The sequence below is a fragment of the Hemicordylus capensis genome, chromosome 4 (genome assembly GCF_027244095.1).
Source record: "Hemicordylus capensis ecotype Gifberg chromosome 4, rHemCap1.1.pri, whole genome shotgun sequence".
In the NCBI taxonomy this organism is placed as follows: domain Eukaryota; kingdom Metazoa; phylum Chordata; class Lepidosauria; order Squamata; family Cordylidae; genus Hemicordylus; species Hemicordylus capensis.
In genome coordinates this window covers 246,142,574-246,156,323 of record NC_069660.1, presented here as the reverse complement: position 1 = coordinate 246,156,323, position 13,750 = coordinate 246,142,574, and the positions used below count along the sequence as shown (strand labels likewise).

The 13,750-nt window shown below is 42.5% G+C and overlaps 1 protein-coding gene across 3 annotated transcripts in view; it reads right to left on the bottom strand.

The window, feature by feature from the left end:
- Positions 1-13,750, bottom strand: part of RMC1 (regulator of MON1-CCZ1) — a 34,775-nt gene that overhangs the window by 635 nt on the left and 20,390 nt on the right. For 2 of the 3 annotated variants that reach the window (XM_053249425.1, XM_053249428.1), the window contains 9 exons: positions 11,776-11,820; positions 10,965-11,018; positions 10,099-10,227; positions 9,511-9,617; positions 8,336-8,455; positions 7,961-8,038; positions 1,846-1,950; positions 1,547-1,615; positions 1,117-1,342 (listed from right to left, as the gene is read on the bottom strand). In XM_053249425.1, the coding sequence (XP_053105400.1) occupies positions 1,117-1,342; positions 1,547-1,615; positions 1,846-1,950; positions 7,961-8,038; positions 8,336-8,455; positions 9,511-9,617; positions 10,099-10,227; positions 10,965-11,018; positions 11,776-11,820 (933 nt within the window). The remainder of the gene's footprint in view (positions 1-1,116; positions 1,343-1,546; positions 1,616-1,845; positions 1,951-7,960; positions 8,039-8,335; positions 8,456-9,510; positions 9,618-10,098; positions 10,228-10,964; positions 11,019-11,775; positions 11,821-13,750) is intronic. The other variant, XM_053249427.1, reaches the window with a different exon arrangement.

Here is a 13,750-nt window from a genome sequence, read left to right as displayed (position 1 = left end):
TACTGAAAAATCCACACAAGTTTCTAGGACACTGTAAGAAGGTGGAAGTGTTTGCATGAAAATTACATAATTTCCTGGGTCTGGAGAATGAAGGATGAGGATGTTCTTCCAAGGGAATAGGGATATGTAAGCATATAGGCATTCCCCACACTGATACAGAATTTAGAGCACTTTGATCAGACAGCTGCAGGGAAAAACAGTTCCACTACATGAAGAGTACTTTTTTCAATTTAGTATGGAGTGGCGGGCAGAGGCTGCTAACGCACAAAACAGTCTATCGAGGTGAGTAGCAGGAAGATCCATCCCTAAAGTTCAATTTAAAAGACAGTAACTGCTACACAGCTATTCTAATGTAGGTGAATTCTGTCCCACTCCACAAAATAGTAGCAGACCTTTTACAGTTAATTTTCTAGTAATGGCCATTCTGTCACTGTGTTTAATTCCACAGCAACTAGTCATAAGCAAGAACAAAATATAGTCCCTTGGTAAGAATTCTTCTGCATCCACTTATTGATCAGGCATAACTCCATTTGACAACTGTTCCAACCTTTTTAATTACTGTTTTTCTTAGGCATTACCAGAATCTGTTTCAAACTGGAACTGCTTTCAATATATAAAATGTGAACACAAGGCCTTTACTGCAGAAATACTGGACTATCAATTTTGCAGACTCATCTCGATTCAAGCTTTCAAGAAGATTAAGTACTAATTTTATATAAATCTCTCTGATCAGTGTTAGAGTTAAATACATCTGTTTTAGAAAATGACTTATAGGGGAACATCCTGTGGCAGGTTGTATATGAATACCTTAACTGCTGTTACATTAATAAATTTGTACTGAGATTCTATAAGACTTGTACATCTATTTATCAAAAGTTAAGTTGCTTAATTTGAAGTATAGATTGGTTATGTGATTATTAAAAATGATTTTAGAGGGAGAAGAGGGCAATAGTTCTAGGGGTGACAGATTCAGAAGTATCTTCCACTATAAGTTAGAAATAGCCAGAAGGAAATATTGGCTCTGAAACTTTTACTAGAAGATACATAAACTCTATCCTGTTAAATTTCTTAAAATGATTTTCATGACCTTATTTTATTTCTCAAACTGGTGTTTACCTGGAGTGAAACTAGGGCTTCCACGTAATCGCTGATTTCTTTGCTCAAAGAACCTGAATATGGTATAGAAAAGCATCTCATCTTCAGTCTGCTTTGCTGCATCAAGGAACTTGCGGGCAGAGATGCTGTCATGTCCTCCAATGCCCCTGATAAACCTCAAGGCAGCCAATACCTGATGTTTAGACAACAAAACTTCCACTATTTCATCATTTGCCGTAGAAAGTCTCTGAAAATAAATTATCGCCATGACATAAATAATCCGTCCATTGGGTGAGAAGAGTAGCCTTACCTTAAGCTATGTAAGCGAACATGTTTTTAAATCCTGTTTACAGCCTCTATTTCTATTTGTGCAATCTTAGTATAACTACTTCCTCATTCATACTTATAACCAACATAGCAGTAAGATATTATAGGTTCTCTCCATACCTACCTTTAACATATCTAGGGAAAGCTGATGTGCTGGAGGATAAATGCTCTCTAGAGACAACAGCAGGCAGGCCTGAAATGAGAAGTTCAACAGCAACACACACTTAGCAAAACAGCACCAAAAGCCGTGTGCTACAGTAGCATTAGGTCTGGGTTCAGGCATAAAGTGTGGGGAGTCAGGCAAGTTATATTTCACTTTAACTTACCTTGGAGTGGCTGTCAGAATAGGAATAGGATAATCCCAAGTAAAAGATTCTTAGAGAAAGGTGCCAAAAAAAGAGAGGACAGACTGTATTAACTCACCAGAGGTTTTGAATCACTGAGAACATGGTACTGCAGGAACTGGTGAAGCATATAGAATAGGTTGTGCTGAACAAGGGTTTTGATAACCAGTTCATATAGATAATGCTACAGAAACAAAACAAATTTTTTCAAAATTTAAACCACTTGCAGCCAGGCAAGCTTTAACTACTTAAATAGTGATCAGATTAGTCTAAAACAAAACTGAAAGGGGCACCTGGATTTCTACATACAGCCCTGAGAAGGTACCAGAATGTTCTAAATTAAGTGAACAATGTTCTGAAAGACTACCAATTTCAACAGGCAGTGATTCTGTGCAAGTTTTGAATGAAAAATTCTAGCAGTAACCTGGAAATGACTGTGTCCACTAAATTAGGCCCACCCCCCTCAACCCAATTGAATAAACTACACCAAAGGCAAACTGCTTGATTTCAGCTAGATACCTAAGATCTAACCGTTGACAGTGACCAAAAGCACCATATTCCCTTCCTGAATCATCACATGACATAATACTCCCATGCATAGAGCAATGCATGTGCAGAGGAGTGGTGGCAGGGGGACTGGATTGTCCCCCTAACTTTGTTTGTGTGAGAGGAAAATCTGAACCAATGAGAAAAACAGGTTGCTCACCTGTAACTTTTGATCTTTGGGTGGCCCAGTAACATTCACGACATTGGACTCTGCACCTGCACAGTGGCCACTGTGGAAGGATTCACTCGAAGCACTCTGAAACCTCGCCCTTCACACATACACACAGCACAGTCAGTCTTTTGGTGCCAGAGTGCTTTTCTCTTCAGTTCCTGGACATACGATGTTGAGTTGAAGTTTCATCAGAAGAGAAAGGTAAGGAATTAAGATAAGAACATCTGATAAGCAGAGAGGCTGGGTGGGTGATTGAGTGATACTGGGCCACCCAAAGATCAAAAGCTACAAGTGAGCAACCTGTTTCTTTGTGATGGCCTAGTATCATTCCCAACATCGGGCGAGTAACTAGCTCCCAAAAGAAAGGAGATAAGATCTAAAGACCCTTTTAAATAACACAGCACCAAAACCAGCTTCAGCTGCAGAGCGGATGTTGAGGGTGTAGTGTTGGATAAAAGGTTGATCAGAAGACCCGGTAGCAGGCTTGCGGATGTCAGGGAAGCTAACTCCCGACAGGTGAGCAGCCAAGGTTGCCATTGTCCTTGTGGGAATGAGCTTGGATGGTAGAAGACTGAGTGAGACCTTGCTTCTCGTAACAGAACAGGATAGACTGAACCAGCCACTCAGACAACCTTTGCCTGGGAACAGGTTGATCCCCAGTGAGACCTTCAAAGGTCACGACGAGTCTGTTAGTATGTCTAAAGATCTTTAGTGTGTGTGACACCAATGGAACGACTTGGCAAATGGCAGATTTAAGCCCAGCCTTTGTCTCAGATCAAGCCCACGTGGGGGAAAGAAAAATGCTGATTCATTTCCTCTGTCTGCTCAACAAAGGCTTTAAAACTTAACCTTTTCTTGGTAATCGCTGCCACCACGCCCTAATTACAGAGTTTAACTTCTCCCTGGATTTGGGTGAGTGTCCAGGGAGACTCCCTTTCTTTTACCAGCTGGAAAAAAATATAAAAACCTCCCTGCCTGCTGCCTACACATGGTGAGAAAACTTGGTAGTTTGCTGAACAATTAACCTTGAGGCATGTTTGCACCAGAGTAAAACCCAGTTTCCAACCCTGTCTCAATTTAAAAAGGGGTGGGGGTGCTGTGATCAGTCAGGAACAGCTTTTCCTTTTCCCCTAAAGAGTGAACCGGAAGGGAACCCTGTTCTGTCTGTCAGGCAGTGACCTCTAGGGATCAGCCACTCAGCACATGGTGACCAGGACACCAGGGCCTGGTGGCAGGAAGTGAAGGGGTCCTTTGTTCTCAGTTGGAGCCAGGCAGGGGAAGCAACAGTTTGGCTGGCCAAGCCATGGCAGCAACCAGGAACTCTGCAGGGCCCTTTAGTCTCTACCATGGTTTTGGTGAGTTCAGGGAAGAAGCCAGGGCTTGGCTTCAGAGAAGGGTTTAGCCAGGGAACTGTGTGTTAGGTAGCTGGTGTCAGATTTCTTTAGTGTTTTGCAGATCCTTACAACTGGTCCATTGTGTTTAATCTGTAATGTAAGAATGTTGTACCTGTGCCCTTTTTCTCCATCCAGGGGACTGCAAAAGTCTCTGTAACCTTTAAAGGTGCTTTTAAAAGTTCCTTACGATTGGGGATGCTTTTTGAATTATCTTTGCAACTGGGTAACCAAGATTTTAAAATGTTGTACCACTCCAACTATCAACTGGAGTGCTTTTTGGAAGTATTCTTGCAAGTATTGTGTGTTTCTTTTCCCTGTAATGAAGCTGCTAGAGCCTCAGACCAAAGCAGTCTATTCTTTTGAATAAAGATTTTTCTTCTTATTCTTTGTAATTTCACCTGTCTCCGATTGGATTTTTCTTAATCGGGGGAAAAAGGGGGTTTTACGCTGGCGCAGACATGCCTCAAGGTTAATTGTTCAGCATCTACCAAGTTTTCTCACCATCTGTAGACTGCATGAGGGAGGTTTTTGTACTTTCCCATTTGGATAAATGAGAAGGAGAGTTCCCTGGACATCTACCCAAATCCAGGGGGGGACAAACTCTGTAATAATTTGGGTGTGGTGGCAGCAATTGCCAGAAAGACAGCCTTGTTAAGCAAACATGGTGGGAATGAATCAGCACTCTCTCCCCCATGTGGACTTGCTCTGAGACAAAGGCTAGGCTTAAATCCACCATTCGCCAGCCCCCATTCATTACAGTAAGCCATGTAGTGCAAGAGGGGCCCTACGGACGTTCAGAGAGCGCAAGGAGTGTCTGAGGGGCGACATGGGGTCAGGAAAAAAGGTGGGCAAGATAATGTCTTGGTTAATATGGAAATCCAGCACTATCCTAGGAAGGAAGGCTGGGTTGTATGTATCACCACCTTGTTAGGGTAAAAGGAAATCATAGGGAACATTGATTCTCAAAGCTGAAAGCTCACTGACCCTTCTCCCTGTTCTTGATGCAAGCCTCAAGTGTGCATTCATCCCTCAAGACTGTCAACTGACCATTCGGAACACCATTTACACCTTCTGCTCCAATTCTACCCAGACTGCTCAATCTGTGCAGCATCTCATGGGCCTCATGGCTTCTTGTATGTCCACAGCGGCCCACACAGATAGAGTAATGGAATTTGGTCATATATAGGCCATGTAGTTTGAAACTTTCATGCAAAGGGAGGAAGAGGAATATCTCTTACGCCCCACAGAGTCCAACTTCCTGCCACCTTTATCCACAGGAGCTGAATGTGTCTTCCCAGATTTCAAAGAGAATGTACAGAGATCAGAAGATAATGTTTGGCAGTTCTCCTCATGCACCTGATAGAAGTTATCCAATTTCTGAGAAGTTGATGCTATAGATGAGAGTGCTTTCCAAGCAGACTTGGCTAAATTAACTAAGACTACTAACATGGGTGAAGGCAAAGGAGTAGATATGGTAGTTGAAGATATAAAGTCATAGACCGGATCACTGAAAGTTTTGGAGGGAGACTTCAGCTCCAGTCCAAGAACTTTTGCCATCTCAGAGACCTGGATTTTATAGGACTTGGTCTCTTCAGTGGGAGAGTTGGATGGGTTATTTGGGACATTATCATATGGCAAAATCCCAGAGGAAGTCTCCGTGGCAGTAGAATCATCAGACTTTGAGGTGAAAACAATCTTAATCTGAGAGGTGTCTGTCAGGGACAACAGGAGCATCTGGAAGTGAAGACGGCATAGCAGGTTGAAGTGTGGTAAGAGAAGGAGGATTAGGTGGAAGAAGCAGAGCAGCAGGTTGGGAAGTAGAAGCTGAGGTATGGAGGAGAGTCCATGGGACACTTGAAAGGCAAGGATCCAGCAGGCTGACCCTTAGGAGTGAAAGATGATTTCAATGTTTAAAACATCCATATACAGAACTCCTTGTGGTCATAAGGAAGTGAAGGTGAGTGCCCATACCTTGGGTCCTGAAACCTTCCCATCCTGGAAACATAAGCGAGGGCACCTGGAGGGCTCCAGTAATCAAGCTTCCTTCAATATGGAGAAAGAGCTGGTGGAGAAAAACTAAGCGGTTCCTTCCAGTTCAGTGGAAGACAGGAAGGAGAGACAAGTGTCATTTTGGCAAGTGATGTAGTGCCTTTGGGACATGTGGAACTCCAATGTCGGACTCATCTTCTATGTTGAGCCCATGTAAAGAAAACCCCTTGGGTTGATCCTGATGCATTCAAGGGACAGTCAAGCATAGAATCTAAGTCCGGAATCTGGAAATCCCTCTACGTAGATGATGTTGACAGGAACACAGTGCCAGAGGCCGGTGAAGTCAGAGATGATGAAGGAGAAAGGATCCGATCAATGGAATTTGATGAAGGTAACCAAGGAGAAGGATGGACCACAGAGATTAGCATCAAAGTTGGTTCAGCAGAGGTCATCTATGTTGATGGCAGGGCCTGAAGAATGCCCGTTGTCAACTGTGGTGCGGAGGATGACTTGTCAATGACCTCAGGAGTGTGAATGGATGACTTGGACAGCAGATGGTTGTCAAAAATGACAGTGGACACTGTGAAACAAGAGGCGAGATCAATGTGGAGCACAGCTTGACAGCCATCTATGCTGATGAAGAAGTAGAAGCCGAAGTTGAAAGCATCACGGCCAGACAAATAAGCCAACTTGGCTGATGTCATAGAAGTCAAAAGTGTCGTCGACATCGAAGCCTATGGCTGCCTTTGAGGCAGCTGAGTCCTTGTGCTTCCTCTTTTTATGGTGCTCATGGTGGGACTCCTTAGGGACATCCCGTGGCTTCTTAAAAGCACCAGAGGAAGAGTCAGATGGAGGCTTAGAGGTTGGAGTTGACGTTGAGAGTGTCAACACTGGCACTGGGGTCAACTAGCACAAGGCAGTCCCATAAAACGTAGCCTGTAACCACAACTCCTCTGGATCTGCTTTGAGAAGGAGAGGCAGATTTTACGTGAATGGACAATATGGTCCTCTTCTAGGCACAGCAAGTACACATTGTGCCAGTCAGATGAGGGCAAAGTGCTGTGGCAGGAGGAATACCGCTTAAAAGTTTTCCTTGAGTCAAACAAGTCCAAACGGTAGGCAAAATCAAAGTCGAGAAAGCAAACTACCAAACAACCAAATCCGAAACAGTAGGCAAAAAGACAAAGTCAGAAAGCAGTCCGAAAGTAAAAAAAGAAAATGAAAGTAATCTATAAAATACACTTCCTTTGTTCCAGGAACTGAGAAGAAGGAACAAATCCCTAAAGAAGTGCACTCTACGGCAGACGGAAAGGAACAGCAGAGAAAGGAGCTCTGGCACCAAAAGAGACCCTCTCTGTGCGAAGGGCAGGGTTTCAAAGTGTTTCGAGTTGCTGGTGAATCCTTTCATGGTGGCCACTGCCCAGGCGCAGAGTCCAATGTTGGGAATGATAACTGGCCATCACAAAGATCAGGTGGTCTTGAATTAGTTGTCTCCCAGATGCAGACTGCAAGAATGGAAACTTGCAAATAGGGCTTTTCACTTTCACAACACAGCTCTGAACAGGGTTCAGAATTAATACACTTACTTAGGCTTATTTCTAGTACTAAAGGTGGAAGTCACTGTCTTAGGTTTGACCAGATGCACATTCCAGTGTTTCAGAATTTAACTTTGCCTCTTTGGCAGATGTGTTCCCTGTGACAGCTGCTTTGCTCTCCTCAACATATCTCTTCAGTTGCCAGGCAAATCTTTCTCTATAACCTTTCTTGTTTACTCTGCATATTTTGTAGGAGAGAAGCAAGCCAGTTCATCCTTAATCTGAGGTCTAAAAGTTGCTCTAGTAGCAGCTATGATAGTTTCTTATATTCATGCAGCTTATAAAACATACTCCTTTAATTACATGCATACTAGTAGGTGCTCTGTAGAATATCTTAGAAATTATTTTTACAGATAGAGAGAATCTATTAGGTGACTACTTCATGCATAACCCAAAGGGGAAGGGAAAATCCAGTTAATTTCCTGTAACAGTTGAGGGTGGAAAATCGGTATAAAGTATATGTTTATGGCAGGGAAGGGGGTGAAATTAAGCTTTTACCTGGACAGCTATTTGGAATTGATTCAGTGAGCGAATATACTCCATTAAGACGGATATTGTGAACTTGTGAGGTGCCTCCTAATGGGAAAAGAACGTATGCAGAAAGGAATGCTTTAGTTTATAATCAGAAATCCATTTAAGTAACTGACTTGCTAATATTCAGACTTCTTTCATGCTTCAATTTGAAACTGTCATCAGTCTTGTCATTAAGTAACCTTCTGGCAGAATGTTTTGCTGACAAAAATAAGCTGTCCACTAGAAGTATGTTATTAACATCATTTATTATAAACGAATACCACTCCATTCCCTTTGAATTTGCATACAAATACCTATGAAGCTGAAGTAGAATTCTGGTGTGTGTCTATATTAACTAACCTTTTTTTCAGTAAAGACAGACAAGACATGAGTATACATGTCTGACTGATCAATAACAGCCTGGGTACGAACTGGTCGTTTTGGGGGTGGATTGCTTCTACTCTGCCCAGATTCTAATGCCTGCAAGAGTACCAAAAAGCACTTTATTAAACATAATATACACTGAAGAGCAGGGCTAAATGAGACATTGCCAGTTTTACAATTAGCTGCATCACATGAGATTATAAGATGCACAGTGTTATGGAGTCATAACACTGCACCCCAGGGCTGCTATGGACTTCTGAGGCAGATACTGTTAAGCACAGGCGCTAGTGCAAGGAATGTTTCCACCATTTCCCTTCCCCATTCACGACACTGGGAGGGAACGAAAGTAGTGCGATTTGTGCTACTGTCTGTTCTTAACAGTGTTGGGGCTGCCTTAGGACAGGGATGTGCACAGAACCGCAGCGGGGCGGTTTGAAAGTGGCGGGGTGCCGCTTTAAGAGTGGGGTGCACTTACCCCTCCCGCCGATTTCCCCTCCCGCCGCTTTCCCCCCACCAGTGTCCTTTGTTAAGAAAGCTGATCGGGGCGGTAGTGCACCTTCCTACCGCTCTGTTGCCCCCGTTGGCCAGATATGGCTGGAAGTTCCCGATGCACCTGTGTGCGCTAGTGTGCACAGGCACATCAGGGACTTCTGGCCAACGGGGGCAACGGGGCAGCAAGGAGGTATGCTGCCGCTCTGATCAGTTTTCTTCAAGGATGCCGGTGGGGGGGAAAGCAGCAGGAGGGATAAGTGGACCCTCCCCCGCTCTTAAAGTGGCACCCCCGCCACCTTCAAACCAGCAGAACGGCGATTCCATGCACATCCTTATCTTAGGAGTCTGCAGAAACCCTGAGGACTGCTATGGCTGTTAGAGAGCTGTAACACTACACATCATGTCAGCCACAGAATTTTATACTTAGAGTAAGTAGTACTTACCCAGTAAGGAAGTAATGCTTCACTGTGTAAGAAATTACAGGTTAAGCAACATACTAACTGGAAACAGTGGCATACATCCAAACTAAGAGTTGTGAATGGAAAACACTTCCACAGGCAGAGGAGAGGGGCAATTTTCAGAGATCCACCCCTTGGTCCCTTCCTTCTATTGCCACCTAAGCCCTCCCCATATGGCCATGAAAACAATGTTAAACTTGCCATATTATAACTCTGTTCTGCTTCCAAGTATCTCTTATACTCATGGTTGAGTTTGTCAAAAACAGTGGCAATCATGCCCAGTGATCCTCTGTCTGGCTCGCTTAGCACTGTAACAGAAAAGACACAAGACAAAAGGTGCTGAAGATTCACTGGCACATCACAGTCAGGCTGCAGCTGAGGGTGAGGCAAGCAAGAAGGCCCCTCTGTTGGTCTGAGGAGGACCCAAGTACCTTCTAGATACTCCCCTCGGATGACTTCTTTCCCTGTTTTTATATTTCTATTCATTTATTTATTTATTGGTAGCTTTTAAAAAAAGATTGTGAGTGCTTTCAAGACGGGATTTTTAATTTTTAAAAATGCTGTAAGCCACTCAAAGCCTGTCTGAAAGAATGGGATATAAATCAAATAAATAAATTCTGCAGAGAAGTTCCAGAAATGTAATGTTTTCTAATGCAAAATAAAATATAAATAACTTATTCTTCTCATGCTTGATAGGGAAATAGTAAGTACAGTGTGTAAAAGGGCTCTCAAGACTATATACCTCCAAGTTTCCCCACAAGACTAGCTTCTGCAAGTTGGAAAACTTACTCTGAGAACACACAGAAAGAATAACCATTTTGCAGTCTTTTCTCTGAAGAAGAAAATCCATGAGTTTCCCTTTGTCTTGCAGGAGATTTACTATAGGCTCAAGTTTCACCTGCAGGTTCCAAAGATAACCTGGATTTAAGAGAAGAATTTTTTTCTCAAAAGGAATTTAAACCTACCATAGTAATAGGAATTAACAAAGTAGGCTCTTACTGCCTCTTCTTATAGAATGAAGATGCTTCATGTGTTTGTAGGAACATATAAAGTTATGCTATCGGAACAAAAGAACTGATAACCATTAATGATTTTTTCCTATCTTCACATTTTGGCACTATTAGTAGTAACTTCCCAATTTTAAAAAAATCTTCCCATTAGGCAAATGCTCTTACCCAATTAAGGATTACTTAAAAAAAAAAAAAAAGCATGACTGTAGAATAGTCAACATGTCAAATTGCAAAACAGTCAATACCAAGGAGATCTACAACCTTTTAATGAAGAGCTGCTTCCCCGCCAACCCCCAGGTTGTTTGTTAAAGTATTTTGAGAGTTGCATCACATGCCTACATGCATATAATGCACATATTGCACACACAAGTGACTAATCCATATTTGTGACTGATGTGAGAGAGAGGAGAAATATGGGGGGTGGGGGGAGGACAGGTGCAGCTCCCAATAAGCTGCTTCTATTCTGTATCCTACAATTCCAAATGTCAAATATAATTTGATCTTTTTTTCTAGATCATCTGTTGCAAAAGAAAAACAAAAAGAGTTGTATTAACAAATGACTGCATATATGTGGTCAGAGCTGTACGATGCAGACACTATACACACAAAAAGTACTGGGAAAAGCTTTGACAGCTTCAGACTTACCTTCACTTGCACTGATGATAATATCAGGTTGAAAGACAATCCAGGATGAGGAATCTAAATGTTAAGCAAAAACTTAACTAAAATCCTTAGTTAATGGGTTTAATTAATGCCACCTTTTAAAATTTCTATTATCAACGTCACTTTATTGCCTGGATTCAAACAACTGCCTGACTAGTACCACACATTCATGAGAGGTTTGGATTTGGGTTTCTTGAACAGAAGGCCCCTCTCATACTACAGACAAATCCCTTTTGAAACAGGTTACAGTGTGGGGTGGGTTTTTTCCCATAAATAGCTATATTTGGGGATGAGAGATCGAAGTCCCAATTAAACACTGGCTGGAGACAAATCACAACTGCGGAACAATATCTAACATCCCTCAGATTATCAGTGATTCTAAAAAATGCCTCAAGAGAATGCATTGCAAAGCACCCCTGTTCCAAGCATCTAGAAATAAAGAAATCCCATTTTTTGTGGCCACTTCACCTTATTTTTTAATTCGTAAAGTATCTAACTTTTTCTCCTCAAAGGCTTGATCAGGTGGTAGTACTATAAATATCAATATTTGTAGTACTACTAAGACAATAACTCAGATACTGCTCTTTTATACGGTCTTCAGATACTGCAAAGATTTCTGTTGCACTCTTACCCAGTAATGCTCCCTCCAATATAAAATGTCACATTTACCACTGCAAGCTTTGAAGAGTCACCCATACACATCAGTGTTTAGTACCTTATGGATGGACATCATAGAAGAGACATTAGACCTTTGGTTTTATCTCAGAACAAAGTTGGAACTGCTCAAGGATACAGAGTTTACAGGGAACTGGAAACTGGCTAGTTACCGAAGCTGGACCTGCGCATGCACATGAGAAAGAGATATTACATTAATGCTGTAGTGATCAGTCTCCCCTCCCCCTAAAGAGTTAACTGAAAGTGAATCCTGTCTTGACTGACAGGCTGGTGAACTCCAGGGCAAAGCCAGTCAGCACACCAGGTGGGTGAGAGCTAGAGTGCTGTTGCCAGGAAGAAGGGGGTTCTTTGTTAGAAAATAAGCTATGCTGGAGGTGCACAGTTGGCTGCAGGAGGATAACTCTGCAGATCCCTGAAAGACAGGAGGGCAGGAAGCTTGAATTCTCAACAGGAGTTTGTTGAGTTCAAGGAAAAGGGAAGCCAAGGCTAGTGGCTTCAGAAGTTTAGGGCAGGAGAAAGTGCTTTAGTAAGAGTTTGTGTTAGAATTTCTGTTTCACTGGTGTGTGCTTCTGCATATTCCTGATAGTGTTCTATTATTGCTTACCTGTAATGTAATTAAAATAAGAAACACTAGACTACGTCCACCCTACCTAAAGTGTTGCAAAAGTTGTCTAAACATTTAAGTGTGCATTAAGACAATCTATTTTTGCAATGCTACTAAGTATTCTTAACTGTATATAGTCTAGTAATGCACTATCACAAACATGTTTGTGCCCATGCAACAACTTACACAACCTATGGCACGTCTCATCGGTTTTGCAGGGAAATTTTACATAAGAGAGCACCATTCCAAAAATAAAAATTAAAAAATCCCTGTGATTTAGCACAGCAATGTGATTTTCATGTGCTAATGCAACTTTGTTCATTGCACAAAAGCCTCATTAGTCTGCATGACAGCCACAATTGTTTTAGGGCTACACACATTTTTGCAGGAAGCTGCAATGTATTATTCTTGGGAAAATAACTATTCTTTTCTCAGCATGTGGGACCCCTGCTAGCTCGGCAAAGAAGCACCTTTTAGAGTGATGGCTTTCTTTACATTTAGCAGGAGATGGCACCTGTCCCTATTCAATCCAGCACAGCGCTTCTCCACTGATTGTTGATAGTGTCTCCCTTGAGATCTTTTTAGATTGTGAGCCCCTTTGGAACAAGAAACCATCTTCTCATTCCTTTTACTATGTAAAATGCTTGTGACAGTTTTTTGTTGAAAAGTGGTATCTAAATGTTTTAAATAATTAATTGTGATTTTGAAGGCTGAATGGAATCTAGCTATATAGATACCATAGAAAACTGTTGGATAGTGCCCATGACATCACTGATAATGGGCAACTAACCTCCTGCACCATGTTTTAACCCAAATGAATCTGAACTGCAAAAGGTTGGCACACACAGAGTGGAAACAAACTGGCAAATGGCAAAGTATGAAAAAGGTCTTGTTAAGAAAAACACTTTCATCAGCCAATCTTCAGAACTCTTAAGATTTAAGTTCCATTTGCTGTTTGGATGTGCTGGGGGGAAAACTGACATCCAACTTCTTAATATGTTTTCATATACTGACCCAAAGCTCTATAGTAGGGATGTGTACAAATCGGTTCGGAGGTCCGGCATTCAGCGGGTTACCTCTAAGGAGCAGGGAGGGTGCCCTACACTGTTCCCTCTAAGGCATACGCACGTACGCGTGCTCACAAGTTTTCTGATGTCCGCTCAGTTAACTTTAGATCCCACTCAGGCTGAATTAGGAATGCCCCATTCTGAATGCATGTGTGTACACACAGTGCCCTGATACTGCCGCCCAGAACAAAACTCATTCCGCACAGAAAAAAATTAGAGGGACCACTGGTGCTCTAACACCCCCACCGCGTTTTTCCTGCCAGTGCTGTCGTCAAAATTGCTGGTGTGGGGTGGCAGCCTACTGCCTTGCCAGACTGGTCCCGGTTTGATGCTGACCAGGTTGGCAAGGAGGTACGCTGACACTCCATGCCAGCGATTTTGACAGTGCTGGTGAGGGAAACGCGGCCGGGGTGGGTGGGTTA